This window comes from Condylura cristata, unplaced genomic scaffold (assembly GCF_000260355.1).
Source record: "Condylura cristata isolate star-nosed mole 26May11 unplaced genomic scaffold, ConCri1.0 scaffold00022, whole genome shotgun sequence".
Classification (NCBI taxonomy): Eukaryota; Metazoa; Chordata; class Mammalia; order Eulipotyphla; family Talpidae; genus Condylura; species Condylura cristata.
The window spans coordinates 27,869,890-27,881,826 of record NW_004567123.1 but is presented as its reverse complement, the minus strand read 5'-3'; the positions used below and the strand labels follow the sequence as shown (position 1 = coordinate 27,881,826).

The following is an 11,937-nucleotide window of genomic DNA, read 5'->3' as shown; positions in this document are numbered from 1 at the left end:
GAATTGCAGACTTGCATGAATAATGTCAGTACTATTTAGTAAGCCAAGAATCACACTGTAATGTGGGGGAGTATTTTGAATCATCAGACCTCATGGTTTCCTGTCATTCCAGATGAGTCAGCTGGTGTGAACAGGCCTGTCTGTCCCCCAGGGTTGCAGATTGAGGGTCCTGGCTTTGAGGTCAGTATGCTCTAGCCATTCATCAAATGAATGGCAGTAGTGGCTGCCAGTGTCTCCTCGTATAGCCGGGGAAAGCTTGTCCTCAGGCTGGATGGATGTTGACTGTCAGGGTTGATCTTGCAAGGTACATGGTGGGTTAGGATGTAAAATTTCCCCTTGACAAGCAAAGATACTTCCAAAGAGTGACGCTGGCCATAAGTTTTCAGTGTTTTGATATTTTTGGCAAAACCATAACTCAGGTCAAATTTAAGCAAGGACTGGCCCAGTACAGGTCTTTGCTTGGTTGTATTTTTCTGTTGACACATTAAGGCTAAAGTGAGTATTCGGTAACAGGAGCCCTACATTTGCTCTTCGCAGGTTGGTGCCAGATACCAGGCTTATCCTTATCATGGGAGCTGCAGCCAGCTCTTTGTGTCGTCCGTCCAGCCTGTTACCTCACTGATGTCCCAGTTACCATTGGGTGACTCAAGCCACGACGCCTACGTCCTCAGGTGAAGAGTAGTTACCACATAAGTAGCTGCGAGTACCAAGCAGTAAATAGATACTGTCCCTAACCCAGGAGGTGGTGATTCCCGCCCCACGCCCACCCCTTTAGAGATCAGCTGAGAGGCACCAGGGCTTGAGTCAGACCCCACATCTGCTGGCCCATCAGCGCACGGAGGACAGTGGCAGCTAGAGACTGCTTCGGGTCTGGAGGAGCCGCTGCAGCTCCCTCGCTACAGGGATGTGCGTGATCCCCTGGGCAGCCGCTGCTTATTCCCAGCGTACTGGAGCCCCAGTCACTGGCACCTTGTCAGGTGAGAGAGTGAACGCTGAGTTAAAATGTTTTCCAGAAAAGTGACGTCCTAAAAGATTTCATTGCCAACTGTAGTGCAGGACCATGAACATTTGCTACGGAGCAAGGGGGCAGCTACCACGTTTCTGCTTGTTCGCAGAGCTGGCCTCATCTCTGCTGCTCTGTGTGGGCCTAGCCATCCTGTTAGCCAGGAGCCCAGGTCAGGCAGCCTGACAGTAACTGATCAGAGTGCCAGACCAGTCCTAACTGAGGAGAGCATGGGGAAAATCCAAGGCATTTTAGAAATACAGAAAATGCTGACCCTGAGCATGGAAAATACCTCCTGTGTCTTAGAAAGTGAGCCGCTGCTCATACGATAGGATTGGAGCCAGGAGTTCCATTTCCCAGACGTCAGAAACTGACTCCAGGCGTCCTCAGAGAAGGCTGCTGAGGAGCTGGGTGCGGCAGTGTAGTACTGACCTGCTGCATCAGCCCAGCCGGTGGTGGGTGCACAGAGCGTGTGCACGGACGTGCTCTCCCGGCCCATCACCCACACACCAACCCCACCCAGGGCACCTAGCTCGCCTTCTCCGGGACAGAGGGCATGCTCTGTGGAAGTGAATGAACAGGAGGCAGGCAGAGAAGCAGCTAGGCACACCTGGGCCAGAGCCGATGACGCCACACCCTAGCTGCCTCTCCAGGAGCTTGCTTTTATTTATGGGTGCTTCCAGAACAAAACGTTCAGTTAACAGCTGGGTCTTAGAAGATGATAAGTCTCATGTTTTCCAAGAAGCCAGAAAGCAAGCTTTTCAACAGACACTTTGTTACTCTAAAAAAAAAGTCTTCCCTCTGGGGTGAGGGGGGCTAGCAATAAGACAGGCACAGCCAAGCTCCAGCCATTGGAAGGAAATTGTGGGCTCCCATCAGACTGTCTGGCTTTGCATCTTGAACCCCAGCTCTACCACTTGACCAGCTGTGTCCTGGGGTATCTCCTTTTCTGTTCCTCACCAATAGCCCTATTTCATGAAGGGCGCTTAAAGATTAAATGAGATTATGTGTGTGAAGCACTTAATTGCTGCCCAGCCCTTAACAAGCACTCAGGTTGCTGGCCACGGCTGGGGAGGTTGCCAGGGGAAGTACCATGGTCCCCAAGATCTGCAAGTTTGCACAGTCTGCACCTAGGGCCACCTTCCCTACGGCCATCTTCGGGTGCACGCGACGTGCAGAGGCAGCCAGCTCTGCAGAATGCAGCAGCCACCATGCCCTCTGCGCACCTGAAAGGCTTCATCCGGACAATCATGGACTGTGGACAATAAAATCTTTATCCAGTTGTCACCATCACAGAAAAGTCACACACTCGATCTTACAGGACTTTTTATTAAGACCCAGTCATGCATACTAAAATTACATGTTTTCACCACTTTGACTTAGAAAATGCACTAGAAAAATAAAACTTTTGGTCAAAACAAACACTGAAGTCGATGAATCCATCACCAAGTGTCCCTTCGCCCAAAGTCAAACTGAATTTCAGTTTGAAGCAAGGAATGTGGCTGAGAGGGTGCTTGATCTGATCAGATTAGCTCTGCGCCGCCCCCCCCTCCACCCCCCAACCTGGAAGAGGGATGTCAGAGGCTCCTGGACCCGGAGAGGTTGCAAGTATTTCACTTGTAACAGGTTCTCACCGATGCCAAGAGACGGAGGCACAGTCCCAAGAATCCCCAGGGGCAGCAGCCTCCTGTCCCACTAAACACGCTGCCCAGTGAGATGAAGCACAGCTAACTGGCCAACGGTAAAACTCCACTGCCCTCTCCATCCCCAAGTCGCACAGGGCCACCCGTGAAGCAAAGACCGACTGAGGAGTAACTGATGAGAGCTGCAGCTCACAGCTCAAGCAGACTACTGTGGATGGTCGGCAGAGAAGAGAATTTTGATTATGCAGGGAGAACTTTCCTGGAACTGGCATCTTTCCTAGCAGTGGATAGGTTTGGTATCAGTCTGGTAGCTTCCGATTTCCCATGCTGTTAGGAGTTAGGCTGGGGAGCAGTGACTAGGATAATTGATGGCAGGAAGAGTCAGCTATAACCAGGACACCAGGAAACACCTGCAGGGGCTGACAGAACCACCCCGTGCGCCTGCGTGATGAGGGCCGGCTGGCCCCCGCCCTGCCAGACATCCGCCCTCATATCCCCTGATTGCCAGATAAGGACCAGAGCATGGACCCAGATTGATGGTCCCAGAGGAGGCCGGGGGAGTGGCACCCCATTTAGACCAAAAAATTCCTTCTCCTGTCAGCACTGTGGTTCTGTGGACGCCCCCTCCAACCCCCTCCCGAGTGTACTGCTGCTCAATAAACTGCAGCTTTGCTTCACCTGCACGTGGCTTTGAATTCTGCTGGCCATAGCCAAGAACCAAGGGCCTCTCAAACCATTAACAATGCCACAGGATGGGGATCATTGGCTTGGCTAGCATTGTACTTCCTGGATGAAAGAAGATTCCAAAGGAAAAAACCTCAACAGCTGAAAACTTTAAAATGAGGTATTATGGTAATGCCACAATGGGACCATAGCTTTTGCTTACCCACGTGGAAAGTAATCCCACACAGATCTGAAAACCAGATGACGTTTCGAGAAACTGTCTACCCAGGGAGAATTCTAAAATGCTCAAGAAACCACAGGAGTTCAGGGAAAACATTCATTGGCCTGACTCTTGTTTCTGGCAGAAACTTATGAGCTGAAGTGTTTGCAAATCTGAGGGCGGTGGTTCCAGGTGAGCGCGGGAAGAACAAGGCAGCCCAAAGCCCAGTTCACCCAGGCAGAGGAGGGACTCAAGGTGTGGGGAAGGGCCACACTGTGGCTGGCTGTAGATTTCCTCCAGCCTCTTCCCAGGAAGGTAGGATTCCAGAAAGAGGGAGAGGAAGCTCCCCCAGGTTACAGATTCTGACAGACTGGAAGCTCTAGGGAACAAGTCCAGACATTTCCTAAAGAATAGCTCAGATCGGGGAGAACAAGCAAGACGCCTCAGACGGTACAGCACAGCCATGTAGGCACTGGCAACCCTGTCTCGTGAGGACTGGGGTGTTCAGCGGCCCACCGCGGCCACAAGGAAGCCTGGACACCAGGTCTCCTGTCCCTCCTCCTGCCTTTCCTGTGCGACATCACCCTGAAAATAGGGAAAGCTCTCTGGCAGGTGTTTGTGACATGGGCCAGGCCTCTTCCCTGGAGGGAGACGCGCCAGTCCTCCCCTCCCTCACGTATTTGCTCTGCCTGTGTCCCCACTATTGGGCACAGCTCACTGGGTGCTTCCTTTGATCATTGTACCCCCACCCAGCTGGGCCCACCTGATACGTGGCTTCAAGCCACAAGAGGCAGGCTTGATGGTCACCCCAGGGGTTCCTGCTTTCACAGCTTGGTTCACCTTGGGTGACACAACTGTTTGATCAACTGACATCAAAACAGCGCAGCAGCTCCAGGCGACGGCGTTGCCTGCCTCCTTTCAAAGCAGGATGAAATGGCTTCTCGGTCCCACTGGAAAGGCCTGGGGAGCAGGCAACATCCTGGCCTTTGTGGTAATTCTCTAGGCCAGCTCAGCCTTCCCCTCAAATTTTGAGTCACAAAGGCCCCTGGCCAGGAATGCCATGGAGTGCCTGGGCCTCAGGAGCTTGGTGGGGCTAAGCAGTTTGCGCCCCTCGGTCTAGCTTTTGTTCAGCTTTTTTACAGTGTCTTCCCCTGGGGACCTATGAAAGCTTCTAACCAGTCTCTCGAGCAGGCAGCCGGGTTTGGAGCCCTCTCCCGTGGCACCTGCTGGTCCCGTTCAGACCCTTCGGGAGCACAGACGCCACCATCGTGCCAGACGGAACGAGAGGCAGCCAGCTCCTGGGCACGTCCAGCTCAGCCAGGGTCAGTCTGCTGGAAGAACCCTCCCAAGACTTGGCACTAATGAGGTGAGTTCTACCACCACACCTCCAGGCAGTTTAAAAGCGCTGTAATGATGAGCAGCTGTCTCGGAACACGCCGGCCTTGGAACGCCAGAGGGCCGCTCTCTTCCGTGCTGAGGTGTCCGCCCCCCGGGGAGTCTGACAGAGGCATGGAGGATGCACACGGCACACAGCACCTGTAACTCTTTAACACCATCACCTACAGCAATGAATATGACAGGAAATAGCTCAAAGACCATCAGAGAACTACCGACTGGGATGTTGGGGCTAAGGCTAGATTCTTGACAGGAAGGGTCTAAAGTGCAGAAATGCAGAACTAACATTCAGTCTGGCTGCAAACACCACGGGACCTGGGAGGGCAGGCGTCCCAGGAGTGACCAGCAATAACCTGCTCTTGCGCTCATTTCCAGAGACCAGAATTTAAGAATCCAAAATAATTTAACCATTCCCTGTTGGCCAGGTCTACAGTATACCACTAGTCTTGGGAGGGGAGGAATTCATACAGGATCCTGGTCATCCACCTGCCCTCACAAGTCACTCTGTTCAAGTTTAAGCCTCATGACAACCCTCTGTGTAGCACTGGGTCCCAGGGATCACACACGACTTTCTTTAAAGGCAGAGCCAGATAGTGACCTGCCCTTAGAAAGGCCCAGCTGCCACAAAGCTAGAACCCAGCCACGCGCATCCAGCAGGTGACCTTGCTTGGCGAGAGCCAGTGTTGAGCATTCGGTCACTAACCCTAACCAATCCTGCACCCGAGCGGCCAAAAAGGCCCGGGCGTCATTTCACGCCCCAGACTCCTTTTACACACCAGAAAGCTGTGGTCCAGCGGTGCATCTTGTCCACCCCTGGGGCTGAAGGCCCCTGAGTTCTTGTGCCAGATTTCTTTCATGTGGGCCTGGCACCCAGAATGTTAGGCTAAGTAAATCACATACTTCTAGGATCCTGTATGATTCTATTGAGAACCAGGGCTAAGGCTTTATGGGCTTGGGAAAACTTCAGTTTCTATTGCAAAATTCAACCAATGAATCCCAGAGATGCTTTGAGGTCTCTGACGCCCAGCTTTCATCAGGGAGCACTGCTGACATCCCGACATTAGCCCGAATCATTAAGGTGCTTTCCGAACCCCCAAGTGGTGGCAACTGGGGCCCGGCCTTGATTTTTCCAGATCAGCACCAGAGGTCGAGTTAGGGCTCATGTCAGACACCCTCTCAGTCTTGCATGTGGCCATCTAGTTTCAGGGGAATGTGCTAAACCACCAATCGGTATTTTCTCCTAAAATGTAGGATCGACAAAGCCTGGGTGCTGATTTTTCTTGTGTTAGGATACGTAAGAAACAAATACAGTTTCCAGATTAACAGATGCAAACTGGGATCCCACGTGTTTGCGAGGCATTGGGTACGTTTTCCACATCTCCCAAAGAGTAATCCGAGTGGCTGTGGCTCACCTGGCGGCTCCCTCAGCGCTTACGAGGCCTCTCAAGCTGCCGTTCCACTATGAGGAGCAAGACAGACTCCATGGCACCTAAGTTCTCCCTGTGCATCTCCAAAGAAACAAGGAAGGATTCAAAGGCGGTGGCCCGCCCCAGCGACTAGTAGCAGGAGTACAGCTGCGATTTCACGGCCCGCAGGGAGTCCTCGCACTGGGCCTCGGAGGCCAGTCCCTCGGGCAGCAGGGCCTGGCCCAGGATGCTGTCGCAGGCAGGCACCGGCTGGCAGAACTCTCTCACGAAGGCCTCCTCCGAGGCCAGCAGCACTGCATTCCAGGAGGCGATGTCCAGTTCTCCTGCTGTGCCCCCGTACTCCTTGGGGAGAATGCTTCTCGGGAGGCTCGTGTGGAGAGAGTTCAGGTCAGACCCATGGAGGAAAAACTAAGGGGAAGTGAAATGGAAACACATGCGGTCTTGGGTGGAGCACTCAGTGACTGCCTCGTGGCAGATGCTGAAATAAGGATCTGTGGAATGAATACGGAAAGCCGGCGACACTGCCTGCCAGCAACTAGAAAAGCTCGTGCAGCCTTCCTCCTCATCGCCTCACCCCCCTGACCTGCCGGCTGGCCCTTCAGAGTCTATCCAGAATCCAGCTGCACTGCTGCCACCGCTCCTCACTTGCATGCCCCCGACAGCCTACCTGGTCCTCCCTGCTCCCAGTCACGTCCCACTGCAGAGGAGGTCAGTCATGTCACTCTGCGCATACAGCCTTCCTGTGCCCCCATCTCACCCAGACTAAAAACCCAAATCTACACAAAGACCTGCCAGTTTGCCTCCCTTCCTGTCTGCGGCTCCTCCAGCATGCCAGGCACGCTCGGGTCATGCCATCGCTCACCCCGGATCCGTAAGGCTTTCCCTGCGTTGCTGCGCTCAGTATCCCCGTTCTCTGCCTCACTTTTTCCCCACAGCACTTATCACCGTGTATCTAAGTGCTAGATAATATACCTAGTCATTGCCTGTGTTTCTAGAAGATTCCTGGTGGGAGACATGTTGGTCTGTTCTCTTCGACTGCAGCACACCTGTACACAGTAGTTGATCAACCCGCACAGGGACAAATGGACAACACAGGCCACACGTAAGATCCTTTCACAGCCATAAAAGACCTGGCCCCAAGACTGCTTTCCTGAAAAGTTCCAAACAGGAGCTCCAGGAATCCACACGGTCAACTCCTGTCAGGAAGCTGCTACTCCTCAGCAGCCCTCACTTCTCACTGGGCATCAGAATCTCTGGAGCCTGAGAAAGTGCAGTTCCTGGACTGACACGTGCCCATCTTCACGGAAAGGGGCTGGGACTTGGGATCTAGATTTTAGTTGCTGCTCCCGTGACCTCAAGATTCTGTTTCCTCTTTGAAAATAAAAAATGTGAGACGCAGGTCCCGTACTGCCCAACTGGCCCCTAGGCCTAGCAGAGGAGACAAACAGCACCATCACACTTCAGCCCCGATTCTGGGAACGGAAGGTTCCAGAAGCAGCTCTCGAGGGGCAGAAGACTGCCTGTTAGAGCCGTCTTCCATCCTCAGGTCGGAGCTGAGCTGGGACCCACGGCTCAGAAACCCGGGCTGCTCCAGAGCAGCGCAGCCGGCCGCCAGCTGAAGGCTGGCACGTTACCCCGGAGCCGCAGCGAGAACGGCCTCAACTAGCTGCGCTGCTGCCGCCCCTGCCCCCACACAGACCACCGGCTCACAAAGTCCAGGCCAGGGGAGGGAAATCTAAATGACTTCAGAGCTGAGGCTCTAAGGATAAAAATCCTGGCTCCACCGTCTACCGCCACAGGGAAAAGAAACTCAAATCAGGCTTTGTCCTGTCCTCCCATCTGGCGTCCACGCCAGGCAGCTGCGGTCTCGCCTCCTCGCTGCAGCACGATGCCAGCGGCCTAAGGCGAGGGGGCAGGCCCTGAGTGTGGCCACCTGGGATGGGCCCGGCGTGCCTGAGGAAGGGCCGACACTGGAGGAAGCGGCCCGAAGGGCTCCTCAGCTCTGGGGAGGGCTGCGGCCCTGGGCGGGGCTCGGCTGTCCTCTCCCTGGCCGGTCCACGCTGAAGGCCTGCAAGGGGATGCCTGGCTCCCCAGTCTCCCCATCTGCGAGAATCGACAGTGGGCCTGCCCGGCCTGGAAGGGCGGCACAGCTGTCAGCTAGTTTTATGAATTTCATCCTCACAGAAAAGGTTGCGCATTCATTTTATCAGTAACCCTGTATTTTCCAAATTAGCAGTCACAGGATAAAAATAATGAACTACGTATACTGATAGTATAGTAAACTCACAGATGTCACCAAATCGCGGGAGAAAAATAATTTTATGTATCTTAAAGAGGATCATCACTTACTCTGTTTGCTATTTTCTCCTTCAGAAATGGTTTTATGATGGCAAAAATGCCTTTGAATATCCGAGGCTCATTCACTACGTGGACTGCTTTTATCCGAATGGGGAAACCATCCTGTGGAGGAAGGAGGGGGGGGTGTTACAATATGGGGCGCGCCCACGAGCTGCTGCTGCCACAGCCGGCCTCCCCTGCACTCATGCCCTTCGATTTACGTGCCCACATCAGCGGGGCTGGTTCTCGGGACCTCACAGACGGCCCAGGTGGGCACTGGAGGAGACAACCCGAGGGCAAGAGTTTCTTGGGACTCAGAACCTGGCTGGGGGGAAGAGCGGGGAGCGGCTGCTCCTGTGGAGAAGCCTTCGCAGAGCTTGTGAGGACGTGGGAAGGAAGCGCTGCGCCTCAGGCCTCCGGCCGCCGTGGGACTAAGCATGATGTGGGAAAGGGCCCATGGTCAGTCAGTAAGTTTGGGGAGCTGACTGACCACAGCAGAGGGGCCTCCGCAGCTTCAGCACTGCTCGGCCTGTCCCAGGCAGCCATGGCAGTGCAGCCAACAGAAAGGCGTGTAGCCCTGCAACTTGTTTTCTCCTGCATCATCTGCTAGAACTAGAAAATCACTGATCCAGCTTCATTATCTTCACACTAGAAGCTACACCGCGTTTACAACAGGCATCAAGGAAGCCGAGGAAAGCCAGCGTGTGGCTCAAGGCCATTATGAAATGGCTGGTAATGGCCAAAGGTGATGTTTAAATCCTCAGCAGGATGAACTATCGTGCAACTGAAGCTTTTGTGCCAGAAGCCAAAGTAGGGCCCCGCAGCCTGGGTGAGGACAGGGAGTCAGCCTGGTGGAGCCCTGGGACGCGCCAGTCCCGAGATGCTTTCCCCAACTTAAAAAGGAAAGCTCGTCCGGCCTTGTCTACCTCAGAGCCTGCTGTGGGGGACTGGTGGGTCCGCAAGCGACAACCACTGTGGGACACGTCGGGAACTTAGTGGTTCCCACAGGTTTGTGCTCTGAAACACAGGTGTGGAAACAGGGCTCCTGGCCCAGAGGGGAGGGCAGGAGGATGGTCTCTGGAAGCGGCACATCTTGGTTTTGTTTGGTGGAAAACTTCTCTGCCTCCGGGCGAAAAAAGAAAAGCATTTTCCTGGGTCTTGAAGAAGCTCATCCTGCCCAGCCTGAAGGCACCTCAAAAACTGCGGTTAACCCCAATGAGAATGAGATAAATGGGGCTTAAAATTTCCTCCCATTACAAAAAAAGAAAGAACAGTAACATTTCTTCCCATAGGTTTTGGTATTTTCCTGTCTGGGGGCATGGGGAGGGCTGCAGTCAACACACAGGGCCTGGGGAAGCCCACCCACCGCAGAACAGGCACTCGACAATGAGGGGCCATACCTGAAGGATGCCGATCACCTTTTTGGCTATAAAAGGGCCAAAATGAGATGCTTTTGATAAGCTCACTCCTTTGTAGTCGGCAAGAATTACAATTCCATTCACCTGGGTTTCTTCAGACTGAATGAGTTTTTCTAACGTCAAGTATATGGCTCGGATGTTTTCGGTAATTGGATAGCTGCTGGGTATCCATCTGTCTAAGGGGAGAAAGGACAGTGTGTTACCGAAAGGATGGACAGTGTGTGACAGAGGGATATAAACGAGTAATCAGGCTGAGTTCCCGCCTTGCCAAAACTGTTGTTTAAAAACGGCAAAGAAAAATAACCTACTGGCAAGACTCTAGATTGCTAAGTGGGCCCCTGAAGACACAGCTGTTGTTTCTAACTCCAGTCACAGCAGCACACTGGGAAAGGAAGGTGCAACTAAGCGCCGAGGCTCAAGACACACATTCTGAGGTCGGACACACCTGGCTCTTCCTGGCTGGGTGACCTGCCCACGCCCCCTCATAAACAGAATGGGATACTTACCTTAATGGACCCTTATCTTCAGAGCACCACCCTGACTTTCCTTGGAGGACCACCCTTAAAAGACGAGCATGTGATTTGGCAGAAGTAACCTGACTTGTGGCTCTAGAGTGGGCTGACTCGTCCAGGCCGGACACCCGCCCGGCCACTGTGTGATCCTCACCAGGTCAAGCAGAGCCAGGGGACACAGTTTGAGACCTTGGCCCTTCAACATGAGATGATCTCTCTTCCCCCTTGTAGCGGTGGGGCTGGGAGCCCAAGACTCAGAGGCCCTTGGGCAACGAGCTTGGCTGAGACTGTACTCAGGGCTGAGGACAGCAGAGGTGGAGATGGCACTGAGGCCTTTCTCTTACCGTGGAGTCTTTCTTTTGACTGCTAAAAGCATTCTCAAGAAATCTCACCAAGATCCATATGTTCCTTTCAGACACTTCACAACTGCAACCAGGGGAACATCTAACGTGAGCAAAACTTCCACAAAAGACTCCAAACATCGTGCTGGTTCGCTCTTTAATGTTGCTGCCAATTAACCAGCTTCTATGCCATTGCCGCCACCCTCTTCAATCACATACGTCTCAGAAGAGCCTGGCAAGGCAAAGCTAATACCCAGGTGAGAACAAAGCCTTGTGTGTTCACCTAAGAAGCCGCACTGGGGGCGGGCGGGGGGAGGCCCAGACTTGCTCCAGACACAAGGGCAAAGTTTCCATACAAACAGAGGGTTGGCACCACAGCAGCACAGGGGTGAGCCCAGTGTGCTAACAGTCCTGTTTTCTAAGTCTTACGAGTTGCACACAAGCAGGAAACCCACTGGTTTGTAGGCCTCTGGGCCCCCTAACACCCACTGCATTGCACGTTTTAGAGTAAACACCCCTTGTTTTGTACAGTGGCAGCTAAAGCGGCGCCCCTGCGCCACGGTGCCTTGTACACCCAATGCTCAGAATGGTTTGGCTCCCACGGAGCGTTTCAGGTAAGTGACTGAGGGAAACGGTGATGTGAGGCAGAGAGGGGGCCCACCCGGTTCCCTCCAGGAGGAGTCTGGGGCCTGAGCTTAAGAAGGCAGCCAGCATGCTCATTTCCTGGCTTGGCTGGGAAGAACGCTGCCATGTTACTCTCAAGTACCGTCAGGCCTGGCTGGAAGGTGTCGACGCTGGGGTGCAGTGAGCACTTCTGAGTCCGTGATGCGTTTGGGGTCAGGGAAGAGAACTGGATGAAGAATCGAAAGGTTCAGCCCTGGCTTGCCCTACTCCCACGCATGTTTGAAAGCTTTTTGGAGACAAGGATTGGAGCTTCTTCCAGCTGAATGCTAGTGTGTCGAAGAAGTCTGCTGACCT

The 11,937-nt window shown here is 53.6% G+C and overlaps 1 protein-coding gene across 3 annotated transcripts in view; it reads right to left on the bottom strand.

The window, feature by feature from the left end:
- Positions 1-2,311: 2,311 nt before the first annotated feature.
- Positions 2,312-11,937, bottom strand: part of TTPAL (tocopherol (alpha) transfer protein-like) — a 13,797-nt gene continuing 4,171 nt past the window's right edge. For all 3 annotated transcript variants that reach the window (XM_012728226.1, XM_012728227.1, XM_004687401.2), the window contains 3 exons: positions 10,089-10,282; positions 8,701-8,811; positions 2,312-6,759 (listed from right to left, as the gene is read on the bottom strand). In XM_012728226.1, coding sequence (XP_012583680.1) covers positions 6,481-6,759; positions 8,701-8,811; positions 10,089-10,282 — 584 coding nt within the window. In that variant the 3' untranslated portion in view covers positions 2,312-6,480. The remainder of the gene's footprint in view (positions 6,760-8,700; positions 8,812-10,088; positions 10,283-11,937) is intronic.